Source organism: Trachymyrmex septentrionalis, unplaced genomic scaffold (assembly GCF_001594115.1).
Source record: "Trachymyrmex septentrionalis isolate Tsep2-gDNA-1 unplaced genomic scaffold, Tsep1.0 scaffold34, whole genome shotgun sequence".
In the NCBI taxonomy this organism is placed as follows: domain Eukaryota; kingdom Metazoa; phylum Arthropoda; class Insecta; order Hymenoptera; family Formicidae; genus Trachymyrmex; species Trachymyrmex septentrionalis.
Window position 1 is genome coordinate 104,950 of NW_017305504.1, and position 16,536 is coordinate 121,485.

The 16,536-nt window shown below is 36.5% G+C and overlaps 1 protein-coding gene across 3 annotated transcripts in view; it reads left to right on the forward strand.

Annotated features, from left to right (window-relative positions):
• Positions 1–16,536, forward strand: part of LOC108750237 (trichohyalin) — a 123,382-nt gene that overhangs the window by 44,897 nt on the left and 61,949 nt on the right. For all 3 annotated transcript variants that reach the window (XM_018489571.1, XM_018489570.1, XM_018489572.1), the window contains exon 3: positions 8,065–8,140. In XM_018489571.1, the coding sequence (XP_018345073.1) occupies positions 8,065–8,140 (76 nt within the window). The remainder of the gene's footprint in view (positions 1–8,064; positions 8,141–16,536) is intronic.

Consider the following 16,536-nt stretch of genomic DNA (forward strand, 5'->3'; position numbering starts at 1 on the left):
GAAATTTTCTCTTCCAAATATCATTTATATAAGCAATTGATAGATGTTTTACTAGAAAGGTACGACATTCCATCGACATTATTCAAGCGTTGCAAAGTAACTCTTATTAATGGAACAAGTAATAAAACGAATAGCGTATTTCTCATAAGTTTATAATATCTTGTCTATCCTTTGTATATGTATAATATATAAAACGATATAACAAAATATTATTATACGTATATTGTTATATATATATATATCCCTTATTTCAAAAATGATGTAATTAACTAACAAATCAACTCGTTCATGATAACTAAAGAAATACGTAGTTAGAATTGTGTACTTTTGAAACGATGTATAAACTACTTATTCTTGTTAGAGGCGACACATATATTTTTATAAATGAATTAGCTTTAGATGAGAGAAAGAGACGTGTATCAGATACACTGCACGCTGCTTTTGCATCGAGAAAAGAAAAATGATTCGCGACGACGTTGATTCGAAACGAGCGCATTGACCTTCGTTGCACCTCGGCCGTTGGAATTGTGTTTGCATAAGATTGCGAAACGTGCAATCGCGTGCGCCAAAAATTCGACCGGTTTGACACGTCGGTTTTCCTTGGTGCTAACGGTATATCGGCTGCTATCGCTTCCACCTCCTACAGGTCGTTCCAGGTGAATACACGCGACTTCCCTCTTTTTCTGTTTCAGCCTCTTTCCTTCGTTTGTCTTCTGATTTTCTTTTATTAGAAACGCTCAATATACAATTTTTCCTCCTACGTAAGCTACTTAATCAACTGATTATATTGATCTAGGCCTTGTAAACCGATTTTCACCTCCCTCCCCCCCCTCTCGCCTCCAGTCTCCTTCCTTTTCCTGTACACGCAATTATACAAAAGACACCTGCGGGGTGCGGCAGGAATTCTAGAATTTATAATTATCACGCGTACGAAAACTAAAAAAAAAGAGCATTTTATATCGAAATGCAGAACATGCTTCCGTTCCATTTAACGAACTGCCAGTAAAAGCATGTAATTATATGGAAAGATTTTAAATACAGTAATTTTACTGTATTTAAAAGTATTTAAAAATTTAACTACGCGCGGAAAAAAAAGTGTTCTTAATAAAACTAGCGAAAAAAAAGAGCTTAATAAGAATGGCATTTTGATGAGAAAGAGAATTTAAAATTACGACACTTAGCAATTCTGTTCGGTTTCATTAAAATGTCTTGTTGATTTAATTAGAACATTTTTCTCAGTGTAGACACGGTCTGAAAATAATTTTGTTAGGCATGTGAAAAGAATTACACAGGAATCTCAGGTATGCAATGAACAAGGCTGCAATGTTTTGACATTCTAGCAACCAGTTTGCGCTAGAGACCTTCTAATCAGAGTCGCAAAATGACGTCATTAACGGTGCGACTTTTCAGCAAATAGCAATATAACATGACTGCGTATCATTGCCACAGCCACATAATATTCTTGAAGTATCTAAAAATTTAGCTAGACACACATCTGAAAGTAATTTTGTTCAACTATCCAAATAATTACGTGGTAATCTGAAACATGATGAGAAATGCTGCAAAGTTACTTGCTGATACTCCGGCAAATCAGTTTGAGCGTCCTTCATAATTATTTCGATGGTGCAACAAAATTATTTTCAGATCTGCGTCTAAGTAAATTTTTAGATACTTCAGGAAACTGTTCTTTCCGTGTAGGCTAACCACGCGCGCGAATACCAGGCTGAGCTCGGTGTTCTCTCGGGGGGGCTCAGAAATAATTATTTAAAAAAAAATTAACTAGAAAGTCGAAGATCTATCCAGGCGATTTCCCAGATCTCTCATACAAAACGCAAGGTGTCCATTATCGTTAAGTTTAACGAAACGTGTGTCGGATGCATCGTCACGGAAACCACAACGGCTTACGGCTCTTGCAGCCGTTATGTGATAACACCAGGAACATGAGAGCTCGCTATTATGTCGCGAGCGAATCGCTGTGGTTGAAAGGCGCTTCGGCCATTTTCACTCTCCTGGCCAGAAGCTGGCTGCATTTTTGTACGTTCACTGCAACGTTATTCTCTCTCTCTCTCTCTCCCACTGTAATAGTTAGGTTCTTTCCCCCGTTTAACGGTAACGTGGTGAATTACGACCACAGGATTCGCTCCTTCGAGAGGATCCTTGTGCAAGACCATCCACCGGTAAATCCAGCTTAGAAGGTCACCAGGTCGTCCAGCGAATTCACTTTGATCTCTCTTTCTCCTTCTCTCCATTTCTCTCTATCCGCCCTCAGTCTCTCTCTCTCTCTCTCTCTCTCTCTCTCTCTGTCTCTCTCTGTCTCGTGTCTCTCAATGGTGGAAATAAATGGTTATTAAATTGCGGTAATTGATTATTCTCGAGCAATTGATTAACCGCAGGCGAACATTGAAAAAGGGTCTGTACTACCACACATATTTTATTTAGCGTATTGGCGCGCAATATTTAATAAACCCTAATTAAAGTAAGCACAATAGGAATACAACATAGTCCTGGAATATTATATGAATGTATTTTACTCTTTTCAACATTCATGTAATATTCTAAGAATATTGTGTTTTATAAAATAATTAGATGTATCAAATATTCGTCATGTCTTCGATCGTATACGGCGAATGCGTGCCCTTTAAAAAGAGAAATTGGTTTTCTTCAGAGCCACCATTAATTTTCCACAAAATACTAGTTGTAAAAAATGAACTGAATAAAGTATTTGCTAAATCGAAGTTTATTAATTTCAACGATTTAGAACACGTTTCAGAAGTAATATAAGTAAAAGATATATATATTGCGCTTCATTAAATATAATCGTGATAACGCTTGCTGATAACACTGGTTTACAAATTTTTCATAATTTTTAGTGGCAAGGAATAACTTTTATTTTAATCAAATTTTGATTAGAACAACAAGATTTTCAATTTACTTCATTGTAAGAACTTTCTTTTTAGTTAAATTTTATTCTTATAATCCAAATTTTGTTGATAATCAAATTTTCATTAGAAAATTACGTATCACGGGAAACATTTCTCTCCAATGTACATCTTGGGAACCCGGAAAATAGGTTTTTGTTGAACAAGTAGGAGTGGCCATCGAGCAAGACGGAGAATCCGCACCGCACGCGGATGTTTGAGCGCGGCCCCACACACACGCGAAATTCATGCAAGGCTATCCCGTTAGTCGACATTCATCGGCTTGGACTTCATCTCCGGCTTCCCTGCGTCTCCTCTCTTTTTCTCTTTCCTGTTCTCTTCGGAGTGTGGCTGTCTGCCAATAAAAGATGTTAGAGGGGGACCGCGTCCATTTCGCTCGCAGTGCCCAGTTATGCGGACTGTAACGGAATCGGCCGACTAAATTTACCGCGGCCTTATCGATCACGGGGCTCGGACTTTCGGTCCCCGTCGACGACACTTTTTACTTTGCCGTAAATCCCGAAAAAGCAGATCGAGCCGTCGCGATTTATGGCGGCACACTTGGAGTCATAAGCCGCGTTAGACCGGGAATTTTCGTGCTAAAATAATGAATGGCGATTGCCATAAATATTGGAAGCGGAATAAATGACGTAAAAGCGCGGCCGACGTGAACGGCGAATGAACGGTGAAAAATAAAGTAAATAGCGCGTACGACACGCGCAAATAACCAGTGAACCGGTAATAATAATAGGACGAACAATTTAATGAAGTGACAAAAAATAAAGGTGAAAGGTCTTTTACGAGAAAAGAAAAGTCAACACGGTGGTTGACAATAAGATCTGTAAAGTTCGCACTCTAAATGGCGGATTTTAACAAAATCTACAGTGAGTGCAAAAAGTATTTGTACAAGGAAATTTTTGATAAAAAAAAGTATCTTATTTGTAGAAAATAAACATTAATTAGCAAGTTTATACAATTAACACGTTCTGTTCTATTCTTGGTTTTAGAAACTCAATTTCTCGACTGTACGAATATTTTTTGGGCATCTGAACAATTCAATTTTTCATTCTCGCTTATTTTTCAGATGATACATATTGTTTCTAATTAATACATATTTTTTTGGTATACATAATTTTCAAAAACATACAGTTTATTTTATTCTTTATGAATAAAATTGCTAATTACCGAGCGAGAAATGATCGTCGAGTAAACGTCGAATCGACATCAAATTGGTGTTGAAATCATCGTATCGATATCGATTCGATGACTCACTTTTCTCGCTGGATAATATTTATTTCTTTTAAATAAAGTTTTTAAAAAAAATATTTTCTCTGTACGCGAATACTTTTGCACTCACTGTGGATATCGCATCGATCGCACACAATTTGTCCACGTTTATCTATAAATAATAATTTTTTGTCCGCCCTGCGAGAAAATTTATGAATAAAAAAATAATTTTAATATGAGCATTCCAATGTGTGTATATTTTTTAAAATTGTATACAGGATTCGATTGTCCACAATTTGTTCGCATTTGTGCATAAATCATTATTTTTACCTTTGACGTAAGAATTCCTGTGTGCCCTCACAACGTGTTAGAATTTGGAAAAGAATACCGAGAGGAAAATTACGGCGGATTCCAGCGTTTATCCGCGTTACGTAACACATCGTCGAGTCGCGGCACGAGTCTTAATGGGCCTTACCAATCTCCATAAGTACGTGCCTACGCTCTCCATGCGCGCACACAGCTCTGATATTCATCTTACGACACATCCAGGGAGGAGCAGCTGATTTCCTATCGTTCGTTCACCCCGCGTAAACATTCTTTCACGGCGATTTTGCCCCGCAAACGGCCTCCCGACGTTGATCCGTTGTGTAGTTACGTAAGAAAATGGCCGGTATTGTCCAGCTGCGGAAATGTCAGAAGCCTTTTCAAAGCTATGACATTCAGCCTGTATTAAGTATAATTCCATCATCGTTAAACCTTTAAGTAACGTTATTATTATTTGTGCATTATTACACAGAAAGACAGGTTTTATCCTGAAGTATCTAAGAATTTGGCTAAATATAGATTTGAGCATAATTTTATGTTGGACTACTATTATAAAATGATTATATGTTACTGGAAGAAAGACTGATAATGCATTGACAGAAATGTTTGATATAAATAACCATAATTAATTTATCTCTTATGGTTGTTTTAATAAACCAGTTTTAATGTACATAGATCAATTAAGTTGCTGGTTTATTTGACTTTTCTACTATTCATGTTGATTTGCATTGCAGCTTCGAGATAGAAAGTTAATACTAGAAATAGCTATTATTGTATGTAAATCATAAACATTTTCATATCTTTTAATTAAAAAATTGTTTCAATCAAAATTTAATTATTCCACAACCAAATTTTGGAATACAATTTTTTAATCAAAAAATAAAAATGTTTTAATTATTTAATTAATGTAAAAATTGTGTTGTTTTAATCAAAATTTGATTATTCTAATTTAATTTAAAAAAATGGGAAAGTTTTTTTGTTAATTCACATAACATGATAGTTATTTGTACCAAATCTATTTTTCTCAGTGCAGCTATTAAATGTCGAGTGAAATCATTTCAATCAAACGTTCGGTTAATATAACCTTTGTAAAAAGTAATTTTAGCTTTCTGAATATTAATTATTTTCAAACATTAATTACATTATTATATTTGGTATACTTATACTAAGTAAATATTTAGAAAAGTTCAATTAACTTGGTTATATTAACCGAACGTTTGATTGAAATGATTTCACTCAACATTTCGTGTAGCTGTTACACCAGATTCTTTTTTCCGTGTATTATCTAAGTATTTGAATAATGGTTGGGGAGTACCTATATGTGTACCTATATGTAATTAAACTGGGCGCGGTTGGATATGAATCGAAGGATGTTGATCTCGCATTCGTGATTCAGCAAATTGTTTTCGCGAAACCGTTAATAAAGCCGCAGTTCGAAGAATACCGTTGCTCTCGAGCAACAATTTGCGGATTTTCGAGCGGCGGGAAATGCACGAGATAATTGGCGCGCTATCGAATCCACGATCAGGGCGTCGTTACCTTCCGACGCACCTGACGCGACGGTTCTCCACCTCTCACCCCCTGCGATGCCCCGCCGCCGAGAGCCGGGGGGCAACGTGAAGGTCGGGGGTGAGCCGAGTTTAATTTAGCCGTCACGCTCTTACTTGGGATCGATACATCGTAACCGCATCAGCGGAGTTACGCCTCGTGAGTGCCACCTTAACTTCGACGGCGGCGACGCGGCTGCCGAAAGGAAAGGAAACCCCAAACCAGATCCCGCTTCCGGAACGACGCCCGGCACGGAAACCACCCCGAGGGGGGGGGGAGGGAGATCGACGGACCGGTCCCTCCGGCGTTCTTGCGCGTTTTGGGAAAACATTGATCTTAACTCCGAGTTGACTTAACCGAGATTTTGGGATTTACGTTCTCGGGGACAGTTGCGTGTGGAACTGGAGATTAGAACGTGCGAGAAATCGGAGATTTGTTGGACATTTAATATATCTCTAATTACATTTTATATATATCTATATTCCTCTTCACCCTCCAAAACTGACGGTGGTGGTATATTGAACTCGCTCAATTATAAATCTCTTTGTCAAAAATGTAAAAATAATTGGATTTTCTTTATGTGGCCAATTTGAATTATTCTTATTGATATATTTACTATTCATTCTTCTTTATACGAGTTATGTCAAACTGAGATTCTTCAAAATTAATTAGTATCTTTTAATTAACATAAATTAATCTTACAGTTAATACTACTAGCGTTACAAATTTTGGAATCAGTTCCGAAGAGCTAATTTAAAATCTTTAGTAATTAACATTTTTTAATATTCTTGCAAAACAGTATTAATTGTAATTCAATATATATTAATTACGATTTGAATAATCTTCTATTCTGAAACCATATATTCTTGAATTCTCGATTCTCCGAGTCATTAGATTCTGCATCCCAACAGCAAAGTTTCACAAACCTCTAACGATTCAAGTTTGATAGCCAATTTATACTATCGGTCGTCTACTAAACAATTTCTGCATTCACTATCGCAACAAAGTGTATTATATATACTACAACTTCAGTTGATAAAGTCGAACGTATCAATTCTAACTGCATCTCTCGCTATTAATTTACATTATCACCTTCAGTCATCTATCAGCAAATAATTCATGCATTCTCTAACACAACGCAATGTTTCCTATCGTTAAAAGCGTTTCTATCGCAGAGCGAGCTTAACTGCGTTCAGCAGACAAAGCAGCTCAGTGAGCACTCAGTGATTTTTTTATATATTATAATTGATTTTTTGCTTTATTCTTCGCTGAATCTAACAAGTGTAGAAATCAATCGTTAATAAAAAAATCACTGCGTGCTCACTGAGCTGCTTCCTCGGCTGAACGTAATGGCGAGAGCATCAAGAGAGAAGACGCGTGATGAATTATTTCAAAATGCAAGACGTAGTCGGTTTCATTCATTTATCTTATAATATCTTAAATACTTCGTGAAGGAACAAAAGCACCGCAAACATTAAGACAAAAGTTTTGTTCTATGAATCAAAATTTTACTGAAACAACAAAAATTTTTATTGAAATGCGCCGAGGAAAGAACTAATTTTAACTGAATTGCTTAGTTGGGAGGGAGGAGGAGAAGATTTCAATAAAATTATTATTTTTCTGGTACGCGATTGTTCTCTATTGGCGATTATAAGCTTAACACAGTCCATTAACTCTCGATTAACATCTCGAAAACCTATCGAGGCAACCCTTTATCGAAGCAAGTATCTCGCAAGCGATTCATTTACATGAAGTGGAAGTTAAAGCGATAGAGGATGAGAATGCAAAGTTGAGATGCTTTGTGTTTATATGATGTTAAATAAAAGTCTAGAGGATCTAGAGGCGTGGAAACTGAAGGATAGAGGCAATGGAAAACTGAAGGATTTCAGAATCGGAGTTCTCTCTTATAATTAAATTAATAATTTAAATAAAAGATCAATAAGATAAGATTCTTATTACTTATAAAAGATCAAATTTTTACTTGCGAGTTTCGATTGTTTTAGCTCAGTTCAATGCAGTTTACTGAAAGATACTTTTTTTCTTTTAGAATATCTTGGATAAGTTCAATCCTGGCGCGAGGCAGCTGATCAACGCAGGCAAGGCGTACCTGAAGGCTCTTCACGGTGAGTGAATTAAATGGAGTATGCTGGAACGTTTCGAAAGGAAAGACAGAAACGGACGGGTTTAGCTCACGGATGGAAAGAAGACCAGTGCACAAAGAACAGGGTGAAGGCAGGGGAAGGGGGAGAACTTCGTGTTAGCCCCTTGGGTCCTGTTGCAGGATCGAATTGCCAGCTCGTTAGCATTGTGAGCTTTTGCTCCGCCTTTCCCGTCTTCTTTTTTTCCATTCCGTGGCGCTCTGATTAATTTATTTTATACAGGAATGTAGACGGGTTAATGTTTAGGGTTTCATACGCTGTTACTTAATCGGGGCGCAATTAATAATATCAAACATTTTTCGGATCGGCGATATTAAATATCTGGAATGCTGCAATTAATATCAAATTTTAACATGTCGTATACGTGTGTATGGTATAACGAGATACGAATATCCAGCTCTTTAATTTTTTAGATTATACAATTCTAGATTATACATATAATTGAATGCGCACACTGAAAAAATATACTAAAGTATAATAAATATTTGGTTGTTGTGAAAAATACTAACTAAATAACTTTTTTTAATGTTAACATATATCTATACATTTGTGATAGAAGGACCATTAGTTTTATTTAATTTTTTTTTTTTAAATATTATTATGGAATCTTATTTTTTTATTGAATAAACATTTAGGGGAAATCCGGGCAGTACGGACGTATTAAAGTTGAGAAGAAAAAATGACACACAATTAAAATTGGGATTAGAAACCATTTTTATTCTCACAAATCTCTTAAAGGACTTTGAAATAAAAATAAAAAAAAAATGAAAAGACTTGAGCATTACTATGTCGTTTTAGTTAAAGCATAAAAAAAGAGAAACCATCCGCTTTGCCTGACCCCCTTGGGCAAAGCGAATGGATCACTCGAGCAATGCAAATGAAGTTTAACAAATTAGAATCAGTCTTGGCAATCGTCACAAAATTAGCTACCAAATCCTGTATATGTAGTACAGCTTTCATGGGCCCATTTGGTGCAATGACAGCACTGGCTATCATATGGTGTGACTTTATTAGAATCTCTCATCATAAAATCGTTGAACTTTTTTTAAAATTAATTCTCTAATGTTTAAGTCTTTATAGAAAAAAAGTATTAGCATTAAGAGAGATAGAAAAATTTTTAATTTCCAAAAAGTTAATAAAATTAATTAAGTTATTAACTTTTTAACTTTTCCTTTTAACTTTTAACGTTTAACGTTTTAACTAGTTACTACCCAACCCTAATATTAATGAAATAAATTAATAACTTCCAATACTGAAAATAAATAATTAATCACTAATTAATTTAATAATTAATTCTCTATAAGGGTTGTATATATTTCGACGTCAATTTCAGGATATTCCGCACTGTATCTCTAACCGCGTTTCGCACTGACCCTACACATGTGTGTTTATTCCTCTTTCTACCTTTCACACCTTCGCGGCCTTTCGTGGTCGGGTCAGATCAATCACCTTTGGGGATTAACCCGTTGACCCTGAAACAGACGGCTCGCGTGCCGCCGTCATGTAGGTCGCCTGTGAGATATCGCCCTCGATGCTCCTGGGGATAGAAAGGGAATAATTTGATGATGGAGATTGATCTTCACGTTTTTCACGTCTGTGGTCACGATCTTACACTATCTCTATGCGCGGGGAATTAATTTTATCAGCAATTCAATTAACTCTGGTGAGACTGGTAAGAACATATTTCATATAGCAATTAATAGTTTCTTTCATTATCTTTTATACATTTTATAGAGTTCAATTGGAAAATGAAAATTGTGATTTTAATTGAAAATTTTATCAAATTCATATTATTCTTTGTAAGAAGTGTAATTTACATTTTGAATGTAAAAGGGAATTTTAAGAAAAGATATTCAATTGCCCCTTTCGAAATTGTTTAAGAAATCAATTATTATTAAGATTAATAGGAATTTCGAAAATTATTAGATATTGAAGAACATCATAGGTAATTTTTTCAGGAGCTATTAATACTCTCATTGTTTAATGATTGCTGAATAATAACGACTACTTTTCAATCAATAAAAGTCCGTAACTGACCACAAATTGTGAAGTAATAATATATTGCGCGTGGAGTCGGTGATTCTCGCTGATGGGTGGAAATTTGTTTAAGGTGTGCCGGAGAAAATACTACTTGGCGGCGGAAAGTAGTTTGCGCACCGGCACAGTCGGCTTTACATCAAAAGTGACTTAAAAGTTTCGCCGGCCTTTGATGTAACGGGTATTACTCTGTCGGGAGTGGAAGCGAGACGCTCCCGTGAAAGATGGAGACCTCGCCATTTCCGCCGGATGAAAATCGACTGACATTCCTGCACCGTAAAAACCTCGGGCATATATAATTAATTCTTCTCTTCCAACGTCTTACTTTTTTTCCCCTCTCGATCTTTCCTGCATGACTTTGCAAACTCTAAGTTATGATTTATAATCACTTTGCAAACATTTTATGAGCGCGCGCGATATAATATCACTTTTCCAAAGCATCCGAGAAGAGTTCGGCTCCACCACCACACCGAGATCTAAGATCTCCAATATAAATTATGCTACTATCACAAACGACTTCATCGATATCTCCGCAGATATCGGAACCGAATGTCGAAGGGAAGGGGATAAGATCGTAACGTCAATCTGGCGACTTTATAGAACGCTTTATGGAAAAGTTCGGGCAAACAGAACCGCGATAATTTCTTTTGTAGTGGTGGTTCGCGAACTTTTTATCTCGACGCGATTAGGGCTGCAAACTAGATGGATGCTGAGCGAGGGTATGAGAAGCAAGAAGAGGAACATACTCATGGAGTTGGGCGTTGCACAAAGGGGCAACTTCCTTCAACGAGTTCCGCGCCAGGAAAGAGAGCTAACTCGATTAGGAATTAATTTTTGACGACTCGCGAAAGACAAGACAAAGGAGAGATTTCTCCGAATGGCGAAAGATGAGAGATGGGGACAAAGGGTGAGGACAAGTAAAAGAAAAGCTAGGAATTAAGATGAAACTGGGGAGCTCCTCCTCGGCCCCGGTGGGGGTAAATTGCATTCGACTTTTCCTCGATATGCTGGCGGATTTTTAATTCCCCGCTGAACTTCTTCATTTCTGTCTGAACGTAAAAATAATATTCGGAGTATATATACAGTTGTGCTGTCTTTTAATAACTCTTTCGTTTCCTGGAAATATTAGTCTTTTCTTAACCTGGGAATAGTCACTTGGGGTGTTTTTATACCCCAACGATGAAAAAATATGAATTGTTGTAAAATACTGTTTAACATATGTATTTTCTTTCTTTTTTAATAATTTATCTTTAAATCTACAATTCCATCGGAAGTCCACAATGATAAAGAAAGCGTTACATTAATTAAAATTTTTTATTTTTAGAAATATCTTTATAATAAATTTCATTATAAACATACTTCATAAGAAACATTTTATAATAAATTTTACAATAAACAACAATATCGGTATATGTATATTTTTTATTATTTAAGAATTTTTCACATATTTTATAATCTTAATTTTATTAATTTTTTTGAACAACCTCAACAACTATTATCATAGTTAAACATATTTTTTGAAGAGCTTTCATTTTATCGAACTTTAATTAAATCATATTTCTCAAACAATTCGAATTCGAAAGAAGCTGTGAAATTTCACGAGTGAAAATTTCAGCCTTCTTAATTAACCAATCAAACTCCGGCAGCGTTATCAAAATGCCAGCTAAAAACGGCGAATTCATCCCGAGTCGTCTTTGTTCTTAGTGGAATTAATTTGTTCCACCGGAAGGAGCTCGCCGATTGTCGAACTTATACCCAGACTCCGCAACTCATACCCCTGCCATATACACGGCACCCCATCGAGATCCGACTCTGCGACAATTTATAACGACTCGTCGAGCTACTTTGAGGAGCTCAATCCTGCAAGGAACTTGGTTCTTCCTTCCTCCTCCTGCCCGTTTTCTTCGTCCTGCGTCCTTTCTCCGATTTTCCGTCTGCCTCCTAAGGGTGCCACTTAAATATCATGAGTTCCGCGTTTTCACTCGATCGAAAGATGCGCGAGACGTCTTTTCCAGTATCATTTCTCCCTGCATATGTCGGAAAGTGCTAAAAACGGACGGAATCTTAGAGAGTATTACATATTGCTTGTACTAGAAAGTATTTCTTCGTATACTTTACAGTATATATAAAACGTTTTGATTGAGATAATAATGAGATATATTAGGCGTTTTCCGTGTGCAGAAGTCCGTTAGAATTACCGCTAAATTTATTAAATTTATTGCAAAGTTCTTAAATTATGTTTAATGTTGAATGTTCTCCATCGTTTTAACATTATGCTTTTATGCTCCTCTATTCTCATAAATTTTAGTGTAATATCGTCTACGGTGGCTTTTTTTTCACGAATTTTTGCAAACAATTACCAACCCAGAATAACGTACAGTCAAAAGGTAATGATAAATACCAAGTTATTTGTGATAATCGTCATTTATTCGCTCCTGGCGTTTACAAAACTGCGGATTTTTTCACGCAGAATGCCGGACGAGTGGATGGTTTTCAGGGTTGGGAAACGCGACGGTGGTCGATGGTCACGGGGAGTCACAGCGAAATGTGATTTGAAAAGTTTTCTCGTTAAATAGCGCAAAAATGCGCGGGAGACGTCGAATGTGGACAGGAGGGTGACAGTGATCCCGGGGGTGGAGGAAGCTGCACGGAAAAGGGTGCGGGGGTAGGGGCGAATGTCCGGTATGGGGTGGACAATGACGAGCGAGGGTACTGACTGATTTTAATTATGGAATCTGTGCAGGTGAAACGCTCAATTTTCCCGCCGGCACATGTCCACCCGTTTTCCAACCCCATCTCTCTTCCTCCCTCTCTTTCCCCTCCTCCCCCCTCCCCCATTCGTTACACTCCGGATCACCCCGCGTCGTCTCTTTTTACCCCTTGTAGTTTGGACCTGGGAGGCTCCGCGATTTCAATTTCGCGCCATCTCTTTACCCCCCTTTTTCACCTCCCCTGTCGATCATCATCATCCCCTTTCCGGCCGAGCTGGTCGCTCTTTAATATCGATTTCCTCTCGAAGGGTCGAAAATATCGCGAGAGTATCGAGTTACGCCGGCCGCACTCGCGACTGTCAAGCCCCGTCGTTTGTTCTACACTTTGCGGGGTCAGGGGTGAAAGGGGTAGAAAGGGGTGTGTAAATGTACACGAAATGTTCGCCATCGCTGTATTGTTCGTATCAGAGCGATATTACGGAATACTTCGAGAAATATAATATGTTCCAGTATATTTTATTACAGTATAAAATGTATCATATTATAATTATACATATGGATTATCAGTACGAGAAATATTAGCCAATTGCAAGTTGCGGTGGTTCCAAATATAACTACAATATTTAGTTCTATTAATTGCAATTTTTATTTTTCACGATAGTAAAATTGTTTAATATTACCTTATATACCTTATATAACACAAAAAAATAATGCTGTAATTACATGTATCTTAATCGTTAATACGAGAAATATATATTAACTGAGGTAAAGAGGAGTTTCCAATACAATTACAATATTTAGTTCCAGTATCCAGTTTTCATTTTTTGTGGCATTAAAATTATCTAATATTATATTATTTCAATATTATCACAAAGCAATTTGATCGTTTTCAATTTAATACAATTGTTGAATAACGTAAATTTTTTCTTAACCTCTCAGCGAGATAATCAACTTTTTTGCGAATTCTCGAAATTCTAGTCAAAGATATTTTAGTTAAAGGGACGATATTTTAGGACACTGGGCACACATACTTTAACATCGCGTATTTAACTTTACCGAACATAGCATAAAAAGTCCGCCAGTTAATATATTCCACTCGCGTTCTCCGCGACTGCAATTTGCACCGTGGCGAAAATCTCACCGCAGCAGGAAGGGTGGGAAGGAAGGGGAAAAAAGCGGCGGAAGTTATTTTCGCGAATATTACGCGATCGAGAGAGTCGTGCGACGCGCTACGCGAAAATGACTCCGTTTTGCATAAAAAACGTTCGGCGTCGCGTCGCTTTGCGTCGTGTCGGTTCGCGTAATGCGCATAAATAAAACGCGTAATAAACGCGGGAGGGGGAGGGGGTTGAATTATGCGCGGGAGATAGAGCGCAACCCATCTCGTCTGACGCAGGGAAAATCCTTCGCGGGGACGCGAGAACGCCGTCGTGAAAAAAGTATCCCGCAAAAAAGAGGCGACCTTATCGCAGCGAAAACGCTATGCTTTTATATTGGCATTGATAAGCGCGGTATACGACGGTTTATGATATCGCCTGATAATGTTGCCGAGTAACATAATCAATGGAGAACCCCCTCCCCATTTTGGGTTCTTCCACTTTGGGATCTGTAATATTAAACCGTGAACGAGAAGAGGAGGAGGGCGGGGAAATGTATAAATGGATGTTTGATGTCGACGTTATCGGTAAAGCGCAGTGCGTGTGTTTGGACTGATACAGGAAATATAATAATTTGTGTTTACAGTGCGAAAGTGCAGTGTAACGAAAAGAAATAAAGAAATCTAACATAAGGTAATGGGAAAGAGAAAGAGCAAGTGGCTCTTTACTGTAGTGTTCCCAATGAATACACTTAATATCCGAATTAAAAAATGAATGGAAATATTCATTCGAATACACTTCTTTTTTATTCCTCAAAAATATTAGTTATTCATTCCATTTGAATAAATATTTTTTTAATATGATATTACAAATATTTTTCGTTTTCGCATTTTCTTCTATTCTATTATTTGCTACATAGCTTGCAAACCTGCAAGAAAAAACAGAAATCTGTAGAAACAATGAAACTGGCAGAAAAATCACAGTATACAGGATGTATCTGAAATAACTAATTACACAGTCGAAAAGTCCCCTACCATTTTGCAATTTTCACAATAGTTAACGAAATATTAATTTCTAAACATTACCGAATAAACAGATAAAATCGATGTATAAGACAATTAAAATATACAATTAAGATATTTTTCAATGAACTTTCAGTGTTCTTTGTGAAACATTTTGAAGATGTTTCTTAAAGATGTTTTAAAGTTGTCTTACACGTCGATTTTAGACATTTTGCTCGTTGGATATCTAAAAAAATATTGCGAATATTGCAAAATGATATAGAGGACTTTTCGACTCAGTTTTTTATTAGGAATAGCATTATATTAGTGGGCGTTATTTCAAATACACCCTGTACAGTTAAACAAATTGAGGATAAAAATGATATCATCTCAAGTAAAACCTTATTATATAAAATTATATGTCATATCAAATAGATTGTACTTATAAATAAAAAATGTATCTTAATTTCTAGAATATTTTTCAAAATTTCTAAATTTCCTCGTCAAATCTAAATATTGTAACGACAAAAATTAATACAATTTATTTTCTTTTTTTATATAAAATCATCAAAGTAGTTGAAAGGTAACGATTGCTTGTTGGCGCTTATTTTTTCAGTTCATATTTTGTTTAAATACTTAAATAAATATGAATATACTTGTTGAATAATCATATAGGTTCTTTTTTGTGAATAAATATATTAGTAATTGTTTTTTGTGAATAAATATAATAGTAAAATTCATGTCGTTTTTGACACGATTTCTGACAGGTATACTGTTACATTTATAATGTCAAATTATGTCCAATTTCGAATTTCAAATTTATTTTTAATTATTTCTGTAGACTGCCATCGCTCCTACCCAATATATCGTTATTTAATTAAACCAAGGGAGTGAATTAAACAATTTAATTAAGAAAATGTATTACATTTGACTCAAATTGTGTAGTTCATTATTTATTAAATACGTTAATATAAAATATTACTTTGAAACCAATGAACGAATTGATTTACATTTTAACACATTGAAGTTAAAAATAACAAAGTATTACTTTTAAACTTGAAGGATTAAATTACTATTTGCTTCCTTGATGTTTAACAGTGTATGTGTAAAATTACCGTTTCGGGGAATTTTTGCCAATTCCAATCTAAATGGCCCGCGTTTAAATTAGATGGACTTTCGCCCGCTGAATCCGCGATAGAGCGATGATGATAATGATGATGGCGATAATGCGCGCGCATACGCGTGCAAGAAGCGGTAAATGGAGTTTCCGCTGTAGTATCAGCCGGAATCCGCTCGTATTTCCCCTTAATAGCGAATACCTTACGTATCCGCGTCCGACCGGACCTGCATACCGGGTGTGCTAATGGAACCGTCACGCAGCTGTGGATCGATCGCGTCCGGCTAATCGCGGCGTGCCGCACCACTAATTAACCCCGACCTAGGACGTGTCGTCCCTGAAACAGGAAGTTCGATCCCCGTTTCCAGCAACCCTCCTCCCCCTCCCCTCCCCCCCT